Source organism: Wolffia australiana, chromosome 2, assembly GCF_029677425.1.
Source record: "Wolffia australiana isolate 7733 chromosome 2, ASM2967742v1".
Classification (NCBI taxonomy): Eukaryota; Viridiplantae; Streptophyta; class Magnoliopsida; order Alismatales; family Araceae; genus Wolffia; species Wolffia australiana.
This window is the reverse complement of record NC_135836.1, coordinates 26,614,151-26,628,031: the sequence shown is the minus strand read 5'-3', so window position 1 is coordinate 26,628,031 and position 13,881 is coordinate 26,614,151. Positions and strand designations below refer to the sequence as shown.

At 48.0% G+C, this 13,881-nt stretch overlaps 4 protein-coding genes across 5 annotated transcripts; 1 reads left to right on the top strand and 3 right to left on the bottom strand.

Annotated features, from left to right (window-relative positions):
• Positions 1 to 249: 249 nt before the first annotated feature.
• LOC144700303 (chloroplast thylakoid lumen protein) lies at positions 250 to 1,544 on the bottom strand. The gene is made up of 4 exons (XM_078571807.1): positions 1,048 to 1,544; positions 837 to 976; positions 685 to 757; positions 250 to 605 (listed from the first exon to the last, which is right to left on the bottom strand). Exons 1-4 carry the CDS (start codon positions 1,403 to 1,405, stop codon positions 496 to 498), a joined length of 681 nt encoding a protein of 226 aa, XP_078427933.1. The 5' UTR covers positions 1,406 to 1,544; the 3' UTR covers positions 250 to 495.
• A 55-nt stretch (positions 1,545 to 1,599) lies between these two features.
• Positions 1,600 to 6,775, bottom strand: LOC144700301 (Eukaryotic translation initiation factor eIF2A family protein). 2 transcript variants are annotated; one of them, XM_078571804.1, is made up of 14 exons: positions 6,638 to 6,775; positions 6,417 to 6,552; positions 5,974 to 6,328; positions 5,691 to 5,877; positions 5,305 to 5,536; positions 5,158 to 5,226; positions 4,963 to 5,064; positions 4,273 to 4,313; positions 2,997 to 3,130; positions 2,853 to 2,916; positions 2,673 to 2,769; positions 2,487 to 2,599; positions 1,927 to 1,949; positions 1,600 to 1,822 (listed from the first exon to the last, which is right to left on the bottom strand). In XM_078571804.1, the coding sequence occupies exons 2-14, from the start codon at positions 6,445 to 6,447 to the stop codon at positions 1,735 to 1,737; spliced, it is 1,536 nt and encodes a 511-aa protein (XP_078427930.1). In that variant the 5' UTR covers positions 6,448 to 6,552; positions 6,638 to 6,775; the 3' UTR covers positions 1,600 to 1,734. The 2 variants fall into 2 exon arrangements, with proteins under 2 accessions (XP_078427930.1, XP_078427929.1); XM_078571803.1 differs by having other exon boundaries at positions 6,417 to 6,539.
• A 347-nt stretch (positions 6,776 to 7,122) lies between these two features.
• On the top strand, positions 7,123 to 9,536 carry LOC144716439 (uncharacterized). Its single transcript, XM_078591543.1, has 2 exons — positions 7,123 to 8,547; positions 8,623 to 9,536. Exons 1-2 carry the CDS (start codon positions 7,123 to 7,125, stop codon positions 9,418 to 9,420), a joined length of 2,223 nt encoding a protein of 740 aa, XP_078447669.1. The 3' UTR covers positions 9,421 to 9,536.
• A 9-nt stretch (positions 9,537 to 9,545) lies between these two features.
• PDX2 (pyridoxine biosynthesis 2) lies at positions 9,546 to 11,082 on the bottom strand. Its single transcript, XM_078571806.1, has 7 exons — positions 10,881 to 11,082; positions 10,688 to 10,815; positions 10,453 to 10,540; positions 10,299 to 10,372; positions 10,021 to 10,209; positions 9,871 to 9,950; positions 9,546 to 9,772 (listed from the first exon to the last, which is right to left on the bottom strand). The coding sequence occupies exons 1-7, from the start codon at positions 10,936 to 10,938 to the stop codon at positions 9,664 to 9,666; spliced, it is 726 nt and encodes a 241-aa protein (XP_078427932.1). The 5' UTR covers positions 10,939 to 11,082; the 3' UTR covers positions 9,546 to 9,663.
• Between the last annotated feature and the right edge of the window lie 2,799 nt (positions 11,083 to 13,881).

Sequence of the window (13,881 nt, the reverse complement as noted above, 5' to 3'; positions counted from 1 at the left end):
ATTTAATCGGCACATAATGTAAGTTTCTAGTAGATATACTCATGTTGCATAGCTTTATTTATCTCTAACCTCACGATATCTATGTGTTTAGCAGTATAACCACCGCATCATACGGTGTACAGCGGACAAAATCTGACCCCGGAGTAGTGCCTTGAACTATGATGAATAATCGATTATCACACCGAAAGCTGAGCTTTCCAGCGATCGTTCAGTGGCTTGGATCCCTCTCCCGAGTCGCGCCACTCAGAATAGGTTCAATCAATATTATATCCACGCCAATGTATTTTGCTCAAAAAGTTTGAAGGAAGAACGGGCCGTATGATAATGGCTTGCCCCTAGAACGATAGAAGAAGCTGAGATGCGTCCAGGGACGAGGTTATTTGGCGGCTCCCGCCGCTGGCACCCACGTCTGACCCGTGTGGCACCCACGGCCGGGGAGAAACCCCACGAGGGAAGGGGGGCCAGTGAGCAGCTCAGAACTCGGCCATCCGGCGCTCAGAGGCCAGAGATCTCCCCCACCAAACCCGTCGAGATGACCCACTTCTCCAGCGCGCTGGCCGACGTCACGAAGGCCTCCTTGGAGGACTCCGCGTCCTTGTTCGCCACTGCACAACCACCAGGCCAACCGTCAACTATCACAGCCCGCCACAGAAGACAAGAACGAACTTCATCTCGGGAACTCACCAGAAGTCACCAACGAGGCCAGCGAGGAATTGAAGGCATCGACTTGCTCCTTCTCCTCGGAGCTCAAACTCAGCTGTCGGTCGAAGACCAACACCAGATCATTCGCGGGGTTAGAACGCGCGCCAAGCTGACCCAAATAACGAGCATCTCACCTTGGAGAATGCGGCGTTGGCGTTCTTCACCCAGTCCGCACCGGCGCCGGCTCCGAGAATGGCGCCGGCGGCGGAGAAGTCATTCTCGTCGATGGCCCGGCCGACTTTGCTGAGCTGATACACCAGCGTCTGCAGATACCCTACATTGGCGAAAGTGATTCATCCTTCTCGTCATTCCAATCGAATCGGAGAGGGCGTACGATTGGCGTACCAGTTTCCCGGGCGGAGGAGCTGATGACGCCCTGTCGCTCAAGCCGCTTCTTCCTGTCTTGCCGCACCTTCTCCAGCAGCTCGACGTCGTCGTCCGCCTCCAGAATGGCCGCGCGGGCCGGCGAAATGCCGATTAGGGCAAGGGCCGCCGCGCAGCTCGCGGCCGAAGCGAGGTACCCGCGCCTGGAGACGGCGGCCTCCGTCTTCTCGGCGCCGCCTTCGCATGAAGTGAGCTGCGCCGTCGCCGCGCGGCGGAGCACGGCCCGGGCGGCGGGGGCCCTGCGGAGGGCCGACATCTGCGATGTGGAAGCAGGAGAACGGGCGGCCGTGGCGGCGCAAGAACTGAGGATCGCCGCCATGGAGCTAATCACGAAAAGAAGCTTCTTCCCTGCTCTGAGATCTCGCGGCCCGCCCGAAGAAACCGGCTTCTCTGCGGTCCTATCCGCGGATCTCAGACATATTCTGCGCGTCTCAGGTTAAGTTTTAAGAGGATAAGGTTGGGTGCCGCCACGCCGTCCGTTCTGCCAGCTCTCGCTCGCTCATGGGCTGGTCGTCGACAGGCATCAGCCTGTTTTGATTCTGATAAATTAAAGATAAAACTAACGTTGCACGGGTGTCAAACGATCCTCCAGTCGGGATTTCGTGAAGAACATCGTCCTTGCACTCAAAATCGGACGACGGAAGCACGTCAACTTGTAGTTAGGGATGAGGAGGCTCCGGCCGCTTTCTTCTTCTCTCGCCGTTTCTTGTTTCTTGCCGCGTTTTTGCTTGCTTCCCTGCAGAGATCGAGGAGATCTCAGTCTTCCGGACTATGATAAAATGATGACTCGGAAAGCTCTGCGAAGAGGAACTAGGAGAGAAAATAATAGAATCCACGTACTCAGAAGGAGCCAGACCGAACAGCTGCAATCGATGAAAATGAGAAAATGTCAGCAGACCATCCAATGTCATAAAACATGGGTGAAAAAACTTGTGCTTAAATGCAGTCGTCGAGACAAGGTCTTCAAGAAATTATAGTTGACGAGACTGACCGCATGGTTCAGAAAACACTACTTTTGCAAAGTAGAGAAAGACATTCGACAAAATAATATTCGCCAATTATCCAATCCCCAGCCTTTTCAGATTATTTTTATTAGATCATCGATCTTACAGAGAAAAAACAGGGATGAATTTTTCGGTCCCCCCCTCGTTTGAAAAACGGTTGAAACTTCACCCGACGTCCATCTGATAAATAAACAGGGATGAATTTTGCACGAAACCTTTTCATACAAACCAATGGAAAAATAAGACAGATTTTCAAGAAAAGGAGACTCAACCGAGAAAGTCGTGCAGAGGAGTTGTACATCAAACAGATCATCCATCTGGCTCGTAGTTAAAACTCGAAAGAAAACTTTGATGAACAAACATCGACCTCAGTCGAAATGATGCCACAACATTTACCTCCGCCTGAACTGCAGCAGCACTCTTAGAGTGGGGAGGACGATATGCAGCGGGCTTTTGAGTAGGTACTGCCACAGGCTTTGAGGATTGGGGGGCTGGCTTCGATTCAAGTCCTAAAAGTATGAAACCAGACCGACAGATTAAACCAACGTCGCTTTTACTGGCATATGAATAAAAGTACGATACCTTGCTTTTTACTATCGTCAATTTTCAAGGTACCCAGAGATTGAGCGACATCCGAGATATCACTGAATTTCTCGGGGTCCTCTGGCTTCCAGTCAACCTGGAAATATAGACAATATCGCGCATTAGACATTTAAATTTATACGTATAAAGTTTATTCAGACGAAGACGTGTATCTCTAACCTGATATAGCCGATCAAACATTTTTGAAAAATAAAGTGTTCCATTGGCGCTGAAAATTTTTATTCTGCAAGGAGAAAGAGCGCTCAAAGACCAGAATACAAATAATCCTCAATTGAACAAAAAGATTCAAAAAGTTTATGGTACCCATTGTCAATCTGTAGTCTTGGGGCAGTCGTGGCAGTCATAAAATAACGGCCATCTGGTGACCACTCGCTTGTCACAGAGCATTCAGCCTTTGTGTTCCCAAGATGCTTTTTGTTCGAATAATCCCAAAATGCCTAAAACGTCAAAGAAATTTAGAAATAATAAAACAAGTGATGCAAAATCGGATTAGAAACGAAGATGAAGAGATACACAAATAGAATTCTAATTTTGGAACCTATCGAGATGTACCCTTGCCTGTTGTTGAATGGAAATCGAACATTGATTGAGGACCGATGGGATTTGTGTCATATACACTCGTAGTTAGCATCAGAACTAAAGAGCATGAATGGCCGGGGAATAGCCCAACCAAAGTATGTAGGAAGTGGGCCTTTCACATAATTTCCCATCCGTGTAATAGAGTCGAAAGTACCAACTGTAAGCGAGTCTATTAATAGAGTTTTTAGTTTTGTATGATTGCCCAACTCCCAGGGTGGCAGGGTGTTCTTCCTGCCGCCCTGCTCTTTCATCTCCGCACTCTTCTTTCCCACCCCCCTTACCTTTCTTCCTTTCTTGAATTGCTTCAAGCATATTTGTAGAAGTCCACCCAAGGTGGACAGAAAACGGAAGCGAGAGACTTGAGAAGGAGAAAATGGAAGAGACAGCAGATTTACAAAGAATAATAAGAGAGTTTGATTTCCGAAATAGGGCTCTTTATCAAAACTTTTAAAGCATTAGTTTCTTATTCACTCTGAATTTAATTGATATATATTTTCAGATTATATTTCCAGAGTTTGGCACTAAATATTGCATCACTATACTTTTCATTCCCCGGCTTTGGGGTCTTGCAGAACATTAGTTTGATAAAAGAAAATATGTGTCCACATGTCGCCACTTAATACATGACATAAGCACTACGAAGTAAAGCATGACATTTCAATCCCCCATGCATTTTCCGAGCACAAATAATTTCTCAAGATAGTTTATAATCTCATTAAACGTAGTTCACCAAGACACGGACAAAATAACACGATTTCTCAAGTGATATTTGATGTCTGACCTCCTCAACCTAGCTGAGGCCCTTTGTAGGAACATCATTGTTTGAAGAAAAAGAGGGAAGATCACCCGAAATCAGTGATCAACCCAAATAAAGTATGTCAGCGATACAGTAAACAGATCCCAAAAGAAGAAGATGAAAACCAAAGGAAAAGGCGGACAATAAGGACGTAATTTTACACATTCAGACATTAACGAGATTTTACACATTTGAGGTACACACCATGTCACCAGGGAGATTTCCAAAGCCGGCCAAGCAGAGAACTCAGGTGCATCAGTTAAGGTCATGCAGAAATTTTCAGAGGAAAGGGCAGTGGTTGTCCTGCGAGGCTAAACAATTCCCTGGTCTATTTACCAGCATAAAAAATTACTAAAGGCATTATGGTGACCAGAAAATAAGTCTCAACATTTGAAACAGTAATTAGTTTTTAGAAGACCACTGAGTTTAAAAGGAAAAATCATAAGATGAGAGTGGTTTTAGATTAAATGTTTGTAAAAAAACTCATAAATGTCATTTTCAGCCACACAAGTGTCAAAGTCGAACAGAAGAAATCAACAAAATAAACGTGACATGATGCATGGGATGCAAAGACTTCCCACTTGAGTTGCATAAAAACGATTCTTAGAATATACAAAAATCAAAGCTAATGTAGCACCAGGGATAGAAATTAGTTTGAGTCTGAAAAAATTATTTTTTTAATCCATCATAATGTAAAACAAAAGGTGACCGACTTTTGTCAGTTGAAATAGTAAAGTATATCAGTGAACAATCTTCCACCTCCCACGGGCAAAATACTCCAATTTACAGCAGGAATGAATGAATGGATTGATGGATGTATAGTGATCAATTTGACTGCCTACACCACTCATGGATAACTCCACCTTCCCATACGGCAATGTAAACGAAGGATACGTTTTCCTTTCGGGTTGAATCTGATTGTGTTGTAAGGGCCCGACCCAAGTTCAAGTATCGGATTGCATTTCTTGTCAAAGACAGTGGCTCTCGCAGGCATAACTGAAAAATAAAAAAATTCAAAGTTAGTCCAGAGAAAGGTGATCATTGATTTCAAACAGAGAGAAGTACGAACTAAATACATAAAATACATACAGCCATAGACCACGGCAAATTCAAGTCCTGATGAAGACCATTGAACATCATGAACAGGTCCTTCTTTCCCTGCAATTTCCATATCTCTTAATGAATATATTATCCTCGACCATACTGACGGAAAAGTGAGTAAAGAGGAGTACATACGAAGAGCGACAAGTCCTTCGTGGCTCCCGTCAGTTGTTAAGTAGTTCAATTTGGATTCACCATAGTAGCTTTGGTTTGTCTTATCAACGTCCGATTGAGCCAAGATCAATAATCCCGAAGATAGGCAATTCCAAAACAGTTGGGCAGTGGAGCATCGGAAGAAGCTACGCCTGGCAACAGGCTGAGCCAGTTCGCCCTTGCACGCAAAAATCTGAACACTAGCGGGCATTCCCTGAAATTTTATTTGTGATGACAAAATATTGAGGGAAAAAAGAGCGGTCGGAAATTTATTAATTTAGCGGAGGTTACTACAAGATTCTAGGTAAGAACAACATGATGTAGGCTTAAATAGCACGTCTGAAATTAATAAATTAATCAAGTTTAACCTTGGACTCTGCGACAAATGCAGCAATATGAGATCCATCCGCCCTTGACAGCTGCATTGCTGCTACACCAGGCACCCTAATTCTACGTATGACCCCCTTGGAAAAGTCATTACCATCGAAAATCTGTATTTCATTGGTGCATAGGCGGGACGCAACAGACTCATCTGAACTAAACTGAATGGCTGGCCTGCAGAAAGGCAAAAGATCAATCCCATATAAAACACGCCAATTAGGAACAAGTTAAGTTGCCCTTGTTAAGGAGATGAAGAGGTCAAAGATGAACCATGTGGCTATGGACATGTTCTTCATGGAGATATGATATACTGAGGAACCAGTTTCCACGCTCCATATATTCACATTCTTTTCTTGCGGTGCGGAGGGCTTTTGGAATGTCTGCAGATAAGTCCCGCAAGGAGATAACGAGGCTGACAGAACTGAAGGGACGTCGAAGCGTCTGATCTCCGTAAAATTGGCACAATCGTAGATGCTGACAATGGAGCTTTCTTTTATAAGCATGAGCCTGGAACCATTGTCGCTAAACTTGGCCGTGGAGCAGGCAACATTTTCGAGGCGGACTTGCGGTTTGCCCTCTATAAATGTCGGCCCCTTCCAGATGGTGAACCCCGCTGGTCCTCGGACTGTAAGAAATCGACCAATCGGACAAATTATAGACAAAGATGACCAGAGAACAAAACAGATGGAAGAAGAGTTGGGGAGAAATCGTACGAAGAATCTGTAATGAGGGTGAATGTTCCATGATTGATCTCGCCAGGCCTGTCCGTCTGTCTGCCACGCTCACAATCCGAAGACAAGTTACGAGGCGTATCGATAGTTTCCTTCAATTTCCGACTGATAGAGAGATCTAAAATCAGTGAATTGATAATGCTGTGGAAGATGAAAGAGGACGCAGGATTAGAGAGAGAAGGTTAGAAAATTATCGACAGTACCTTGAATGGCCGCCGTCCCGGACCCTGGCGCAGCAATGCTTCTTCGCAGAGTCGATCTCGAAGGGAGGAGTGACCCTGCGACGAGATGGAAGGCGGCCCCGACCCCCCGACGAAGGGGCAGCGACTTGGATGGGAGAGGAAAGGCCAGTTTGCGGGCCTCGGGCCTAACTTAGGATAATGGAAAGAACGGGACGAACGGCTCTGCATTCTGTCATCCGTCACTGATTCAGCAGTTTAGTTAAATTTCATTTTCTCTTGAACGGAACGGATAACGGAAACAGATTGAAAGGACGGAAGATGATCGCTGTCCGATAACGGAACGAACGTGGCGGTACGGAAAACGAGAAGGCATTCGTTCCGTTTATCGTTCGGAAGAAAGGATGACGTATGAACGTAAAAGAGGGAACGGATGGGGGACGTCATCCGTTTGTGAACTTTAGTCGGGCCGAATAGACGGGCAAGATGACGTCGTTGGGCCATTCCACATGAGCGAAAGCGAGCCCACTAGGTCAGTATTCCAGGTTCTTTTTTCCCGTTGGGTCGCCCTGCTGGCAGAGTTGACTGATTGTTCCCTCTCGACTCGAGATCGATGTTTCGCGTTTGACCATGGACGTACGGCGGCCTGTGAGGAGGCCCTTCTGACAACGGCTCTCTCGAATTCAAATTTGAATTCCCCCGCAGGGATCCACGGGCCACCTCCTCTCTTCGTCCCCATATCTGGTAAACCGAACCCCGAGAAGGGCTGCAATCCCACCACGCCCAAATTTTCAAAGAAGAGCTCCCTCGACCTCGCAACGGGCAGGTCCGCTGCCATGGGCATCTGCTTCAGCAAGAAGAAGGGAGACAGCGCGGAGCGTGGTTCCGACCCGACGGCTGTCAAAGATCCGCCGCGCTCCTCCAAACGTCTCCCTTCCCAGACAAAAGGGGTGACCCCCGCGGCGCCTAAAGCCGCGGCTTCTCCGAGCAGGAAGCAAATCTTCGTTGCCGTGCCCGGCAACGAGAAGAAGGCCCAGCCCAAAGGATCCGACAAAGAGGCGGCGACCGGAAGGGCTCCCACCGTCGTCGTCGCGACTCCCGCAACCTCTTCGGAGAAGAAACCCCCCCCGGTCGCGGGCGGTGTCGTTCGAAAGAATGGGGGGCTTGCGATTTCGCAGGACGATGATACCGTCACCGCCTCCGCGGTGAGGACCTCGAGCTGTACGAAAGAGGAGGTCGAGTCTATTCTCATTCAGTGCGGCCGTCTCAGCCGCAATTCCTCGGCCGTCGAGGATGAGTTCCGCAGATCCAGGAAGCGGAGTTTCGACTTCGATTGCGTCGACCGGGCCTCCGAGGAGGACAAAGAGAAGCTACACCTCAACAAGGCCTCGCCCAGGAGACATAGACGAACGCCGAGCAGAGACAGGGACAGGGAATCTGATGAGCAGAAGCGCTCGGTCAGCAGAGGAAGGAGGCTGAGCCGATCCCCGGCGAGGAGAGCGGAAAGCCCGGTGCCGTCGGCTGTCTCCCAGACCACGTCAGCCATTGAAAAGACGAGGCAGAACCCGGGGAAGCTGATTTCGGTTCCTCCGAGAGAGAAAGTCTGTCTCCTCTCCGAGACCGGAGCCAAGAAGGCTCCCCCGCAGTTCTCGACAGCCGAGGTCGGCACCAAGTTAAGGAGCGCTTCTCCGCGGTCCAGATCTCCGGCCAACTGTTCAAGACCCTGCAACGAAAACGCGCATTCCCTGAGCAGGAGTTCATCCAGGAAGGCTGAACAATCGCCTCACCGAAGGAATCCGATGACCGAGGTCGACGGCAACATCGTCCTCAGGGTGGAACAACCATCCACTTTCAAGTCGAACCAGATGCCGTCCGAGGATAAGATCAAAGCACCGAACAGTAGAAAACCTGATGAAGGAACGAAGAAGCCGCAGGTGAGATGAGAGATTATCTTTGCGTTATTCGTCGTCTGGGGACTGACATTTCCTTTTTCTTTACTGAACGAGCAGAAGAGCGGGGATATCGCAGCGACCCCCCAGCACAGGAACGCGGTCGTGGAGGCGACGAACGTAATAAGCTGCGGCAGTAACACCGGCAGCAGATGTTCGAAGGGGAAAGATGAACAGGAAGAGACGACGAGAACGAATCTCAAAGGAGAAGTCATCGCCGCGTTGGCCTCCAACGTGCCGCCTGGTACGAGGCTGGTCTTGTCGAGGAGCAGATCTTCGAGGAGATCTTCGAGGGATCTCGACGTGAACTCGGAGGCGCTTCCAAACCACAGCTCGTACGCGTCGTTGCTGCTCGAAGATATCCAGAATTATCACCAGCAGGCGGCTGCCGGGCCTCCCGCGGCCTCGGTCCTCCCCGCCTGCGTGGCCAAGGCCAACGCCATCATCGAAGCGGTGGCCGATCTCAACGCGCCCAAACACGGGAAGACGGGAGCCGAGTTCATCATGGCGACCGAAGAAGCCGCGAGAGATGATCTGATGAAGCCTACTCTCCGCAAGAACGTCTCTTGCGCCCGCGATGGCAGCGTCGAGTTAGAGCCGCAGGAATCGGCGGGGAGCAACAGCTTCGTGGGTAATCAGACTTGGATCTCGTCGTCGTCGTCGCCGTGCGAGCCGACTTGCTCAGTCGACTCTGCCGACCGTAGCTGGACGTCTTCTCGGGTAAACACTGGCCCGGAGGAGCCTGGGACGCACCGCCAGAAGCAGCAGCGCAACTTGAAGCTTCTCAAGGAAGAGAGGGAGAGAAGGAAGAGGCCCGACGGCGCCGTCTCCAAGACGATTGGGGTGAACGTCGTCTGATGGCGGCTGTCCCATTCGTTAATTCAGCGGTAGATTACACTGACGATGACCGCTCTTCCGCTGTTTTGTAAAACTTCATTGTTGATTGGACGGGCAACTTTGAGTTTTTGCGATTTGCAGCGGTATAGTGAATAATAACAGAATCATGCCATAATAACGTAGCACTGAAGAAATACAGGGATCCTTTTTCCTTCGGACGAATGATGATTCAATTTTTCTCCTGAAATAGGACAGAGATGTATTCTAGTCAACAAATACGGGGAGATCGATTCGATCTGGCTTCTCCGGCCCTGCAGCAGACGTGGAGGCTTCTTCGCCGTTGGGCGTGAGGAGCTTCAAGAAGAAGCTGTGCCTGAGGAAAGAGCAGCAGTGGTTGATGATTGAAATTGATGTGGAAATAAATTAATAGATTACGAGAAATGAGGGGAGGGAAGGTTGTCGGTGCGCCACCATCGGGTGTCTGCCGTAAGCTCCGGGTGGAAGGCCGTGCCCAAGAGGTTGCCCTGCTTTACAGCGACGATCACCTTGCCCTGGCAAGTCAAACAACCCAAGCTTCATCACCAGTCGAGGAGAAACTAACCAGGAGAGTTTCGTGAAAACCTCTTCGACGACAGATGAATCCGTAGTTGAAGGTTTACTGAGAGGAAAAGAATAGCTTGCTAGGACTTGGACATTCGGTCCAGCTTCCAGGACAGCCGGAGCTCGAATGAAAACTCCACGGAAAGTGGGCTGACCGCCTTCCCTCTCTGCAAGCTCGGGAACAGAGAGCTCAGTTTCGAAGCTTTCTACCTGCGACGATTCATTGGAGCAGACGACCGATTAGTGATTGGAGTCCGTTTAATCTTCGTGCCGATTTAGGCATAGAATTCGTGGAATACCTGACTGCCGAAGAAGTTTCGGTGAACTGTGCAGTCCAGGCCGCCGACAAGCTCTTGCCCCCCTGTTTTTTGACCTGGAACACGAGATCAATCAATCGATACCGGCATGCCTCGTACGAGGGTTAGAAATCGAAAGCTCGAATCGTCGGCTCACCGACGGCCTTGTCTGCCAGGAAGATGAGCCCCGCGCAAGTTCCCCAAACGGGTTTTCCCGTCTTCACAAAGTCGCGCAGCGCGGGGAACTGCAAGCACGCACAGCGTGTTAACCGAATTCTCCAATTTGAAGATGAATCATTATCTCTGTCGCTTCAAATCTTCGAAAGAGATTGCAAACAGCACCGACCCTTTCCGGTTGATGAAAAAAAGAGAGTGAAGGATGCGTTACGGACGAGGTTGTGGTACTCGGCGAGCTTGGCCATGGTGGTACTCTCCCCGCCGGGGATGATGAGGCCCCCCAAGTCGTTCAATTGCTCGGGTTTGCGTACTTCAACTCCCTTCCATCCCAGCCTTCTAAGAACTGATGAAGAAGTAGAGCCCAGTAAAGATGGCTGCAGAGAGGGGGCGAGCGATTAGATAACTTGCCTGCGATGTGCTCGTTGTAGGAGCCCTGCAGCGCGAGCACGCCGACCGTGCCCGTCATACTGAGACGGCGGCGGCGATGGAGAAGGGCAGAGAAGGGTGGGCGTTGCAGCGGTTTCCTCTTCTCCGCGACTTGTAGGTCTAGGCGGCGGTTTCCTCTTCTCTCCGCAAAAAGGAGAAGGCCAACCGAAGAAAATGGGAATTGGGAAGCCACACGATGAGTCGCGACAAAATAGAAAGAATGGCGTCGGGATTCTCGGCCGCCCGTTGTTTCTCTTTTTTGCGCGTTCTGCGGAGGATATGGACCCAACAAGGCGGCACAGCGCATCCATGGCGCCGGACTTACACGCGAGATCAGCGACCGTTGCTAGCGAGGATAACGCCACCGGAAGATGCCCGAAAGAAAGGTAGGAACGGCAATTCCTGCCGCGAGCGAGGATCTCCCGTCAATCTTGCGATATCCTGATGCCAGATGACGTTATCAGAACGAACTCCGTTGCTACAGTACCGACATATCAGACGTCGGATATCGGCTTTTTCGATATCTGATAGACGAATCCGAAATATATCTTAAATAATTTTTAATACGTAACTAAGCTATTGTGAGTTATTATCTTCTGTTTCTTGGAGTATTTTGGAACTTTTTTTATGGTTTAAATATTTATTTCTCTTGTAACATCGTATTTTGTCTGGCCTAGTACAGAATGGGCCAGACTGGTCTCATGGCGGAGCACATTTTTAGCCCTTCTAACTAATGGATTGGTATTTGGGTAAAGCGCATGAATTTTTTTGACAATTTATTGACCACAGATATTTATACATATCCGGAAATCAGATATTGGTTCGATATCCGGCACCAGCATCCGCCACGTCTGGAGCCCTGCGATATCCTTCCTGCTATCCAATGTCGGATGGATTTTCAATATTTGTCTGATATCAGATACTTAATATCCGATATCACAAACCGCCCCGTTTCAACCGGATATTGGATATCTGTTGTCCGATACAAATTATTAGACAGACATTGGATGAGCGATCACTACCTGCATGAGATGACCCCAAAATTTGCCTCCAAATAGAATGAAAAATTGGGGAGATGCAGCTCTCCATCAATCAGTATGAAGAAAATACATGAATATACAATGTCATCCTGATGGAATGTCATCCTGATGGAATGTATCTGATGGAATGTCATCCTGATCTGTGTACAGAGTGTGTACTTGCCTTGTAATCACAATGAAATTCAAATAGGATTTGGGCAAGATTCAGGAACCCCAGGTAGGAGATAGAAAACACATTTCCTTCAAAGTTGAAGTTGGGTGTTGATAATAGCATAGGAAATATCTATAAATATATCAAAACTGCTATTATCTGCTACAATAATCTCATAAATATTGCTCTAAGCTCATCATTTTACACTTGGAAATTTTTATGAAAAGATGTACTTCTCTACATGATTCTTAATTATTTGTTTTTGAGGAAGTCCATTGAATGAAGTTCAACATCGTTGGACATGAAGAAGGGAATCCCTAAAAATAGGGAGGAAAAGAGATCTTCCTCAAATTCTAAATCTCTCTTTGTTCCCATCTCTAATTCTAAATATATCTCAAAATATCTCTCTATCTATTATCCCTTTTATTTCTCTCTTAATATCCCTATTATTGCACTCTTTATGAAACGATCCTTTTCTGCTATATTTGTTTTTCTCTCCCTCTTTGGCTTACACGCTCTTCCTATCTCTGCTGTTTTTCTAGGGTTCTGCTCTCCTTCCTTTGATCTTGATCTCTCTGTTTTTCTCTACTCTTTTTTTTTCTCTCCCGCTCTGTCATTCCTCCTCTCTTCTCTTCTCCCTTACCTGCAATTTCTCTCTTCTCTGTTGTACTCTCTTCCTCGCTTGGATTCATTTTTCGCCCTCTCTCCCCGTTCTCTTCTTCCCTCTCTCTTTGTTTTCTGATTTTTCCACATTTCTCTCTCCATCTCTCTCTTTCTTTCTTCGGTCTCATGCAGATCTTTCTTTCTCCCTTTCTTTCTGCAAATTCGTCCTGCTCTTTCTCTCCCAATCTATTTTTCTTCCCCTTCCTAATCTGTTTTTCTCTCTCACCCATTCACTTTTTTTGCTTCTGATCTGTCTGTATCTTCTCTCTATTTTTCTTCCCCTTGCTGCTCCATTCTATTTTATGTTATTCTCCTTCATATCTATAACTCTATTACTCTAATTTCTGTTGCTATTGTTTCTCTTCTCTGAAACTTCTCTTCTTTACTCTTCTTATTACTCTTCTTTTTATGTATTATATCTTCTCTCCCATATAGTCTTTATTCTTATTATAATTCTTCTTCTGAAATCTCTTTTCTTAACTCTATTCCAATCTCTTCTCCTCTCTAAGGTTGTGGAATCCAGTGGCTGCTATTCTTCCTCTGCATGTTGGTGATTGAGCTCTCCACCCCTTGCTTTTGAATTGTGGACTTGATGTCGGACGTCGTCGGGGATGTTGTCCGGTCGACACCGAGTACGATGGATCAGTGCTGATAAGGGATGATGGTATCAAACGTCGACGGTGTCATCGTCCAATGGGTAACCCTAACAGGTCAATGTAACTACAATGCGCAAAATGAGTGCCCTATGTGTCGTACATGTAGGCTCCGACTTGAGGGAGGCGCCGAGCGCCAAGCTTGGACGGGGGTTACCGGGTGACGTCAGCGGTGGCCTCTCGAACCTCGTCGGAGCAACGAAGGCATCTACGGCCGAACGCAATCTATCCGTAGGGCTCGCATGTAATGGGCGTACTCGTCCGTACCCGTAAGACAAATGTCATAGTTTTCTCTCAAAACCTCGCTCACCTACCTAGCCCGAGCGCGGTGGAGTCAAATCAAAATTATACTGCGAGAGATAAGTAAACAAACGTCGGGAGAGGACGGTGCACCTCGTCGGCAGGCTCGTTGTGCAGAATTCAATGATAGTTGGCGGCGGTCGAAGTGGGTGTGGTGGAGAGGCACCGGAGAGTGA

Excerpts from the sequence above, each read along its gene's own strand:
- LOC144700303 (XM_078571807.1), bottom strand. The coding sequence starts at position 1,405 with ATGGCGGCGATCCTCAGTTCTTGCGCCGCCACGGCCGCCCGTTCTCCT. Across the intron at positions 758-836 it reads CCAACGCCGCATTCTCCAAG|CTGAGTTTGAGCTCCGAGGA; the intron begins GTGAGATGCTCG and ends TTCGACCGACAG. Across the intron at positions 606-684 it reads GGCCTCGTTGGTGACTTCTG|TGGCGAACAAGGACGCGGAG; the intron begins GTGAGTTCCCGA and ends GTGGTTGTGCAG.
- PDX2 (XM_078571806.1), bottom strand. The coding sequence starts at position 10,938 with ATGACGGGCACGGTCGGCGTGCTCGCGCTGCAGGGCTCCTACAACGAG. Across the intron at positions 10,541-10,687 it reads TCGCCGAGTACCACAACCTC|TTCCCCGCGCTGCGCGACTT; the intron begins GTCCGTAACGCA and ends GCGTGCTTGCAG. Across the intron at positions 9,773-9,870 it reads CTTACGGCAGACACCCGATG|GCACAGCTTCTTCTTGAAGC; the intron begins GTGGCGCACCGA and ends CTCTTTCCTCAG.
- LOC144700301 (XM_078571804.1), bottom strand. The coding sequence starts at position 6,447 with ATGGAACATTCACCCTCATTACAGATTCTTC. Across the intron at positions 5,537-5,690 it reads CATTTGTCGCAGAGTCCAAG|GGAATGCCCGCTAGTGTTCA; the intron begins GTTAAACTTGAT and ends ATAAAATTTCAG. Across the intron at positions 5,065-5,157 it reads ATTTGCCGTGGTCTATGGCT|TTATGCCTGCGAGAGCCACT; the intron begins GTATGTATTTTA and ends TTTATTTTTCAG.
- LOC144716439 (XM_078591543.1), top strand. The coding sequence starts at position 7,123 with ATGAGCGAAAGCGAGCCCACTAGGTCAGTATTCCAGGTTCTTTTTTCC. Across the intron at positions 8,548-8,622 it reads AAGGAACGAAGAAGCCGCAG|AAGAGCGGGGATATCGCAGC; the intron begins GTGAGATGAGAG and ends CTGAACGAGCAG.